The sequence below is a fragment of the Phodopus roborovskii genome, unplaced genomic scaffold, assembly GCF_943737965.1.
Source record: "Phodopus roborovskii unplaced genomic scaffold, PHOROB, whole genome shotgun sequence".
Lineage (NCBI taxonomy): Eukaryota > Metazoa > Chordata > Mammalia > Rodentia > Cricetidae > Phodopus > Phodopus roborovskii.
Window position 1 is genome coordinate 47,428,364 of NW_026126407.1, and position 9,602 is coordinate 47,437,965.

The 9,602-nt window shown below is 51.3% G+C and overlaps 1 protein-coding gene across 1 annotated transcript; it reads right to left on the reverse strand.

Moving 5' to 3' along the window:
- Positions 1-1,943: 1,943 nt before the first annotated feature.
- Positions 1,944-9,383, reverse strand: LOC127219471 (interleukin-9 receptor-like). The gene is given in 10 exon segments (XM_051181030.1): positions 1,944-2,117; positions 2,120-2,477; positions 3,247-3,331; positions 3,864-3,969; positions 4,409-4,625; positions 4,985-5,130; positions 5,580-5,758; positions 5,845-5,956; positions 6,272-6,385; positions 9,262-9,383. Coding segments are annotated over 10 exon segments (1,482 nt in total). The 5' UTR covers positions 9,353-9,383; the 3' UTR covers positions 1,944-2,043.
- Positions 9,384-9,602: the final 219 nt, after the last annotated feature.

A 9,602-nucleotide genomic window follows, 5' to 3' on the forward strand; every position in this document is an offset into this window, starting at 1 on the left:
TCTGCACTGTGGATCTTATGATATTGTTTATGGTAATGTTTATGATGTTGGTGGGGGGAGGTGCTTTGCACACTCTTTACATTCATAGGGTTTTTCTCCCATGTAAACTGTGCTGTCGAGGGCTTGTTCAGTAGGTAAAGGGTATCACAGCCTTTGCATCTGTATGGCTTCTCTCCACACCCATTCCCTGATATTGAGGAAGGGTTGAGCCATGGCCGCTTTGCAGGGTTCCTCTGTTGTGTGGACTCTCTGTTGTCTTGTAAGGGCTGAGCTACATACAGTCAGAGACTTGGCCACATACCTTGCATTTGCCCAGTCTCTGTCCCCTATGAACTCTGTTTAATAAGGCTTGAAGCAAAAGCCATGTCACAGTCTGCCCTCTGGAAGGCTATCCCGAGTGTGAGCACATTGAAGAATAATAAGTCTTGAGGGTTGAGGAAATATTTTTTTCTGTAGAGGTTCTTTGAAAAATTAGTGTACTAATCTTTAGTATAATAGGATTTGAGCTGTTGTCAAAATTGTTATAGGCTTTATTACATTGATAAGTATCCCAGTGGGGTCAGCATTGTGAGCTCCCAGAACACCAGCTCTGACTCCATACCACATCCCTATTCCTACTCACTCACTGCGCCTACCATGCAGTAGTTCGGCTAATTCTTGCACAGCCTCAGAGATCAACCTCACACTACCATTGTTTCCATGGTTACCCTTTGAAAAACCTCAAAGTATCAAGAAGACTCCTGTCAGATCAGTGCTTTAAGCCCCAAATCTGTACAAATGCATCCACCCGCTCAGCTTAAGTTTTTGCCCACTGCTTCACAAATCTGCTCACACACAAGGGTCTGAGGTGGGCTCTGCCCTGCTGTTGGGATAGCATCTAGTCTCAGTACAGAAGAGGTTGCTCAGTAGGAAACAGATGTGAAACAAGATTTGAAACAAACCCTTCCCTCCAGGGGAGCATGGCCTCCTTGGCATCTCCATTCCAGACCTCTGAACTTCAGTCAGAGAGAAAACAAATCTCCAGTATTAGGCACCCAGTTCCTGGTAGACTGTTAGGGCAGGCCTAGAGAAAGAGCAGTCACAGTCTAGTCTACCCATCATACCCTCTGGACCACCCCACAGGTAATAGGGGTGTGGGTACCCCTTCCAGGCCAAGGCTGCTGAGGAATAGTCATTTCCAACTCTACAGTGGCCCTTGCTTCAGTTTCTCTCCTAGGAACAGTGGAATGTTGGGGACAGAAGGTAGTGAGGTGGTTTGTATGAGAACATCCCCCATGGGATGAACACTCTGTCCCCAGCTGGTGGCACTGTTTAGGAAGGGTTAGGAGGTGGAGCCTTGCTTAGGGAATAAAACATCACTTCCAGTTCACTCTGCCCCACGCTTTTGGTTAAGGTGTGAGCCGTCAGCTTCCTGCTCCTGCTGCATAGCCTGCCACTTGCTGCCAAGCCTCTGCACCATGATGTATTCCTGCCCCTCTGGAACCTTAAACCAAAACACACTCTTCTATAAGGCACTTTTGGTCACGGTGTTTTATCACAGCGACAAAGAAGTAATTAATACAGATGGGTAAGATGTCTTCAAATCATTCAGTGAGACTCCAACCCCACGTGCTCAAAGCCTCACCGTTCTTTCCCACCCCAGGCATCCATGTCTTCATGTCATCACCACCTTCAGTCTTAGTGGGAAGGGACAGAAAAGGGACACTCCACCTGTTCGTGATGTCTCTGCAGTGTCCCCTGGCCTCAGCTAACCCTTTAAGGGTATGAGGAAAGACCAGGCTACCTGTCACACCCTCTTTTCAGGACTGGGACAAAGTCAGAGAGGAGAGAAGGAAGGCACTGAGACGCTGAGTGTGGAGGCCTCCCCACCACGAGGCAGAGCAGAGCGGGGACCTCCTGCTTCCATCCACAGCTGCCTCCTCTCTGGGTTTCCATGTCCTCCCCAAATCAGGCATGGTGCATCTGGCTGAGACATGCTGAGACTGAGTGCAGTGCCATCCGAGGGCCGGAGGGAGGAAAATGCCCACATCCCTTGGTAGGGTGTCAGACCCTGCTGGATACAGGAAGGGTCACAGGCTGAGCCTGTGTGAGCTCAGGGCTCTGGGTGTGTCCTGGAGTGCCAAGGGGTGGCACTCCTCACAGCAGTCCAAGATGCAATACTCACTGCTGCCTCTGTCTGAGTCTAGAGGAGGGGGCCTGACAGAGCCCAGAGTGGCCCAGCCCTCCTGGGGTAGGTAGGCAGACGGCTGTCCTTCCAACTCCGGGCACCCTGCTGGCAGCACATACTCTAAGCATGGAGGCCCTGGGAAGCCAGGGCCTGTGCCTTCCCACTTCAGGCTGGAAAATTGCACAGGGCATGCTGGGCTGTAGGTGAGAGTTGTGATGGCCTCCCAGATGCTGGACTCCGAGCCTCCTGACGGAGTGCCGACACCATTCTGTCGTGGTTGTGGTCTGGCTCTGTGAGCCCCTGTCCAGGTCTGCATCAGAGCAGGGGGCAAGAGGAAGACTCAGGCAGCGAGTTCAGGACTCACTCTCGGAGCAGCACCCCCGCTCCCCACACAGCCAAGATCTCCTCCGGGAGGCTCTACCATGCAATCAATCCCGGAGCCAAGCACCACCCATGCCCAAAGAATTCTACCTCCCTCCTACATGTAAAGCCCTGAGTCTCTTCAGGGCCCTCAGTAACCCCCTCAGCTGAAGGCCACAGGCTTATAGCAGCATGAACCAGGTGCCAAAAAGATAGGGAAAGATATGACAGGTGCCAAAGACAAAACAAAACGGTGACAGAATGCTCTCCAGGACCATCCAGCAGAGACAGATAGGGACTCCCCTAAAAGCAGTGACACACAAAACTAGAGACACAGTCTGCAGCCTCTGCATAGCAACAGGAGGGGCCGCCTCCCAAAGGATGCTGTCTCTCAGAGGGGCCAGGAGCCTCCACAAAAAGCCCCTGAGTCTCACAGTCCGTCATACTGCACTATGGTAAGTTGACCAAAATACAGCCAAATATGTGCCCATTAGAGATGGGCACAAATGTAACCCTGCTATGTCTACAAAAGAGGCTCGGCACACAGACAAGGTCCCCAGGCTTGCCATGCACACACACACACACACACACACACACACACACACACACACACACACCAGTGAACGCCCAGACTCAGCACACACAAGCAGACTTCTAGGCCGTTTCTGCCATTGTAGTGCACACTTGACCCCACCTCCCTGAAGTTCCCCTGCACACACCTGGAAGTCCCCATTGTACACACTGTAGAGAGGATGGAAGAATGCTGCTGGAGAGGGGACATTCTGGTACACAAGTCTCTTCACCCTGAAGCCAAAATAGAAAAGTCGAGACCAAATGGACCCAGATGGAAGCCCTTCCCAATGCCACAGGCCAGAAAGCTTAGTCACTGCCAAGACCAGAGCTCCCTTCTACTTACTAGATGCTAGCCCGCTACATCCAGAGCTGCCCTCAAAGGACTGCTAGGCACAGCAACACATGCCTATTGTTTCATCTACCCAGAAAGCTAAAGCATTGAAGATCACTTTAGCCCACTTGGTGAAAACCAAAGTGGGCAATACTGTAATACTCATGAAAAATAAAATCAAATAAATAAATAAAACTTCTGGACAAATCCCAGAACAGGAGCCAGTGTGGACCACTGTGACCTCTCTGGTTAATGCCCATATTTACACCATGGCCTGTGTCCTTCACAGACTGATCTCTGGTAGTGGGTTCAGGGCCTGGAAGCAACCAGCTGTGTGCTTAGCTCTCAGATGAGGCCAATAGCTGCCATAAGCGGGCAGCTATGGTTCATTCACACACACACATACACACTCACAACCACACAGGTATCTACCTGGGTGACAGCTTGAACAGAAGGTGGATAAGGCCAGTCAGCAGAAGAAAGATGGACACAGCAACAAGGATGCTTTCCGGCCACTGCCAGGCTGGGAGCAGGAGGCCTGTGGGCAGAAAGAGTCCATGGCTGTGAACAGTCCTCATTGCCAGTATGTGCCCCTAAGTCCAAATGGGGGGCGCACCTTTAGTTCTCTGAGTCAATGCTGAAAGTTCAGGATGAGTCTTGGGTTTGTGTCATACCTCTGATGTTCCTGGGGTAATCTCCTCTGTACCCCTCCTTTCCCATCTACCATATGGCCAGTAGTCATCACTGCATATAGGATCCGCCCAACACTCACAAAGGACACCAGGTTTGTCCAGCCTCAGCCAGTACGCAGTCCCGGATACCCTTATTCCTAATGGTGGCCACTTGCTATGAACTCCTCACTCATCTCAGAAGCAAGGGGCAGGCTGTAGGGTGATGAAATGGGGGAGGGACCGAAGGAACCAAGGAACAAAGACTCAGCCCAGGCTGTGACAAAGCAGCCACCACACAGCACCTACCCTGTCTCCATCTCCGAGGAGAAGGGAAAGACACAGGCTGGCTCCAATCACTCCAATGGCTCTTATAATACTCCCCCTCTGTCATGTCATCCTCCTCCTCCTCTGACAAAGTCATCTGGACACGCAGTCTGGCCTCATAGATGGAACCAGGATTCAGTTCGACAGCTTCAAGGCTGAGCCAGGTCACCCCAACTATACGGTCCTTGTGCCGGGCCTGCTGCAGGGTTGGGGGCATTTGACTGAGTGCAGGGTCCTAAAAAATGGACATGCATGTACCAACAAGCCCACTCACACATATTTATACACACCTATGGATACATGTACACGCTCACCCCGTTTACACACTCTGTCCAGTATACATCCACCCATGTAAGCACAAAGCAAAGACACACTCACACACATATAAACACACATGTACAAATAGGCACACTCACACACTATGTTCATAGACACACACAAGCATAGGTTTGTACGCAGCCAGCACATACATGTGCATCTTACTCTGCCTCCCCCTGTACTCATCACTGACTCTAGCCTGTCCCAGGGGAGAGGCCTCAGGAGCTACCACCGTGTTACCTCCCAGGCCTCTTCCTGCTTCTTGAAAGCCAGTTCATAGCTGAGGAGTGATTTCCAGGGCTCCAGTGCAAGATGGATACTCCAGGTCAGGACACAAAGCCCAGAGCTGACATTGCTCTGCAAATCCGAGGGAGGATCCAGCTTAACTGAAACAAAGAGGAGCCCAGTGTCCCTAGCATGGCCAGAACTGGGATCAAGGACATTCTCAAGAGGTCATGGTCAAGGCTCCTTCAAACCAGGGACCTCATTTTTGGGGAAAGGCAGCCGATGGCCTCCTTAAGGCACCCGCTCCCCGCAAGATAATTTCTTGCACAATTGGCTGCTGAAAGTTCTTCTTGGTGCCTTCCCAGAGTAATTTCTGCTGTTATTAAAATGCATTCCTGGTAGCTCAGATGGTAGTCTCTACCCTCAGCTGGCCATGTCTTCTCATTCTTTGCCAAAACTCTGGCCCTGCAGCAGCCATTATAGCCCCTCCCCAGGGTCCAATCTGTTTCTAGTCCTGCTTGGCAAGGATTCTCAGGCAGAGTCAAAGGCTCAAGGCCACAGCCTCAGAGCCAAGCAACAAGGCAACTCCTGGAAGGACTGTCCCACTCACCATGTCTCCACGGCAGGAACTGTGAGTCCACCAAGCTGGCCTGTTCCTGCCCCATGACACAGCGGTGTAAAGTGATGGTGAAGTTGTCAGTCGGCACCAAAACCTCCTCAGGGGGCAACATGAGGGTACACACGCTGTCCCCAAAGGTGCACCTGTGCTTGATGTCGGTCACCTGGTTACTGGAAAGGCCATGTGTTAGCATCATGGATGCTGCCACAATGGGGACCCTGTACCCTCCCCAAGCAGGCCTGGCCTTCATCCTCACTTGGTAAAGAGAAGCCAGGCCCTGGATGCCAAGCCCAGCTCTGGAGTCGACCAGTGGCAGTCAATCCTGAAAAGACTGTTGCTGAAGCAGGTGAATGTCCCAGCCTTCGGCCCTGGGGATGGTAGGAGCACACAGCAGGGCCTTAAGGTTGGTGGGGAGGATCTGACCAGACAAACTCGAAAGAAAGTCCCAAGGGAATGTGTCAGGGGCAGGGTGAGAGCTTGGGAATGGCTGGGATTTTGACCCTGGTACCTGCGCCAGTCATACCTCAGAGCTTCGTGGGGTGGGAGATGGAGGGACACTAGGGGATAGATCCCAGCAGTGTTTGGGCCCATGTTTTTCCCTTGGTTGTCACAGGTGACAACTTGTCCCCAATTCCCCTAACTCTATCCAGCCACCTCAGAAAGACATGACACCCAACCCTCACCTGTTCCCTGTTCTGGGACAGGGACTCCCCAGCAGATGCAAGAGCAGATATAGGTATAGATCAGGAACCAGGGGCCCAGGGCCTGTTTCACTGCCATCCTCTCCAAGGTCCAACCTGTAAAAGACTAAACTGTAGGGCCTGTGCTAGGCACCCCTGTGGGAAGTGTCCCCTGTGGGAGGTGTCCCCGAGGGAGGTGTTCCCTATGCTAGGTACCCCTATGGGAGGTGTCCCCTGTGGGAGACATCTCCCTGTGATAGGCACCCCATGGAAGGCCTACTTCCCTCAGCACTCTGCACGGCAGGTGCCCTTGCCTTGTCCTGTGGGCAGGACTGGGCACAGCTCTCCAGTTTCAGTGATTAACTGAAGCTTAGAAAAGCCACTTGACCCAACCAAAGCCTGGAGCCTTCAGCACTGAGCTGCCTCTCAGACTCAGATCTCCTGGGTCCTAGGCTCTGACAGCGGCATATGCTGTACCCCAGGCTCTGCAATACCTGCACTTTCTGTCTTGGCTTGTTTGTTTTGAGATGAGGTCTCTGTGTATCCCTGGCTGACCTGGAACTCACTCTGTAGACCAGGCTGGTCTCGAACTCAAAGATCCTCCAGTCTCTGCCTCCTGAGTACTGGGATGCTAGGATTAAAGGTGTGGGCCACCATGCCCAGCTCTACCTAGGTTCTGAAAAGTGTCCAGCCAAAGGCTGTTCATTCACAATGCAGATGCAGAAGCAGAGTGACATAGAGGGCCATGCCTCTTGGCAAGGTCACAGAGCAAGCCTCTGCGTTCTCTTACCTGTTGCTCCTGACATAGAGTAACAGAGTTCTGCCCCAGAATATGGGAAGAGAGCAGCAGATGTCTATAAAACAGACAGCTCTTCCCAAACTGCATGTCATGTACAGTCCTCAGCTGTCCCACAAAGGGAAGCCCCTGAGAAAAGCAAGACCTTGAGCCCTGGGATCCCTGACGAGCCAGGAGTGGATGGGGACCAGAAGCTACATCTCAGAAGTGCCTGGCTGTGTGACTACTGAAGCCCTGTCACCCATTTACATCTTCAGATGGCTGGCTGATAGCCCCTGAGCAGGAAGCAGGGCCACCCTGGTTATACAAGCCTGATTAGTGATAAGGAAGAAGGAAACACACACACACAGAGGCCACAGCACTGACCTTCCAGGAGCCAGCACCTCCTCAGCAGGCAGCACCTTGGCCCACCAGCCAGAAGCCCATTCACACAACCAGAATAGATGTCTATTAACTACAACCCACACCCTAGCAGTCCACTTATCTGTCCACAACTCTAGGTAGCACCAAGGACACAAACACTAAGCTCTCCAGGCAGGTGCATGGCTGCTCTTGTGGCAGAGCAGGGATGAGATATACAGACCTCATATACTTCCAGGGTGTGTGACAGCAGGATCCTAGAGTGACAGAACCTGGAGGATCAGCACTGCCACCACTTCCAGCGGAGAACTGACACAGACCGCAGGGACAACCCAACCCATGAGCAGACGGTTTGAGAGCAAGGAGTAGAGTGACTTCCAGCCCAGTGTACCCCCTTTCTAGTCAGACACAAAGGCAGGAGCCCTTGGAAACGGCCTGATGCAGTGTAGCCATTGTGTGGGCAGAGAGCGTTTCCTCTCCACAGAGCACCCCCATCTCCAGTAGGTGACTTGGGAAGGGTGGGGCCACTACCTTTCTAATGATGAGAAAACAGACACCCAGAGAAACCAGAGACTAGCCCAGCACGTGACTCTCAGCCCCTCTGTTTCGAGAAGTGATCCCATAAACTGTTACACCATCCAGGAACTTTCTGAGACCAATGTGTGAGTGCTGGGGCTTGACCTCACCAACAAAGCCAGTTTTGGGCATCACAGGCCTCTCTCCCCCAAAACTCTACCAGCTCAGGTTGGTACATATCAGTGACACAAGGACTCCGTTGCTTGACAGACAGACCTTGGGCTAGGTACTTAGGACAGAGGTAGACAACTGGACACTTGTTGATCCTTGAAGAGGAGCTGGGCTGGGACCAAAAATGTCTGACCACATCCCAGACACACCAGGCTATAGAACCTTGAGAACCTGGAGAAACCAACACCCATCATATTGGAATGGATCCTCCCAGGCATGTATTCCTGCTCTGGAGCCCACCCCACCACCCACCACCCACTACCCACCACCCACCACCCAGAACAGTGTGAGGATGTAGCCTTAGCCTCTCAAAAAAAAAATGATAAGACTAACAACCATAACAACTACAACAATAGAGCTGTGGTCAAGAACAGAGCTAGGTAAATACTCTGTAAGGAGTCACAGCTAAACCCTACTATCTGTGTGTGTGTGTGTGTGTGTGTGTGTGTGTGTGTGTGTGTGTGTACATTCATGCACAAGGTACTTTAATACTCTACCACTGAGCTGCATTCCAGTCCTCTTTGTTACCTCTTATTTGAGACAAGGTCTATCCTGGTTAATTTTATGTCAACTTGATGTGAGCTAGAGTCATTAGGCTGGATTAGAACCCCGCCTCTTCTACGTTCTGAGATTTAAGTCCTGCCCTGTTGGCCTGCCTGCCCTGATTTTCTGGACCACATTGAAGGATATACTGCCCTAAAAACTGGCCTCTGCCTTTGAAACAGAGGAGAAGCTCCATGCACAGGAGCTAGCCAAGTGGCACAGGGCTATTTGGTGCTGGATGGCACATGCAACAAGTCAGCTTCACTTCAAATGTGTTATTCCCTCTACTGATTGCTACACAGAACCATATCCTATATAAATATAGGCATATAGAGGCTGGGAGGTGACTCGGCAGTTAAAGAGCACTGGCTGCTCTTCCAAAGGACCCAGGTTTAATTCCTACCACCCACATGACAGCTCACAGCTGTCTGTAACTCCAATTCTAGGGGATCCAATACCCTCACACAGACATACATGCAGGCAAAACACCAATGCTCTAAGAATAAATTCATTTAAAAATAAATAATAAATAAAGGTATGCACATACCATGCTGTAGCCAAGCACAGTTGTATAGGCCTGAAGGTTGAGGCAGGAGGATTATCTTGAATCCCAGATCCCGGTTCAACCTGGAAGACATAATGAGTTCCAGGTCAGCTGGGCAGGGCTACAGAGCAAGACCCTGTCTCAAAAAGAAAAACAAAAACAAAAAACATTGATAATACTAATAACAACAATATAGCTATAGTCAAGAACAGAGCTAGGTAAGTACTCTACAAGGAGCCACAGCCAAGCCCTGCTGTGTCTCTGTGTCTCTGTTTCTGTCTCTGTCTCTCTCTCTCTCTCGTGTGTGTGTGTGTGTGTGTGTGTGTATACACGCGCGTGCGTGT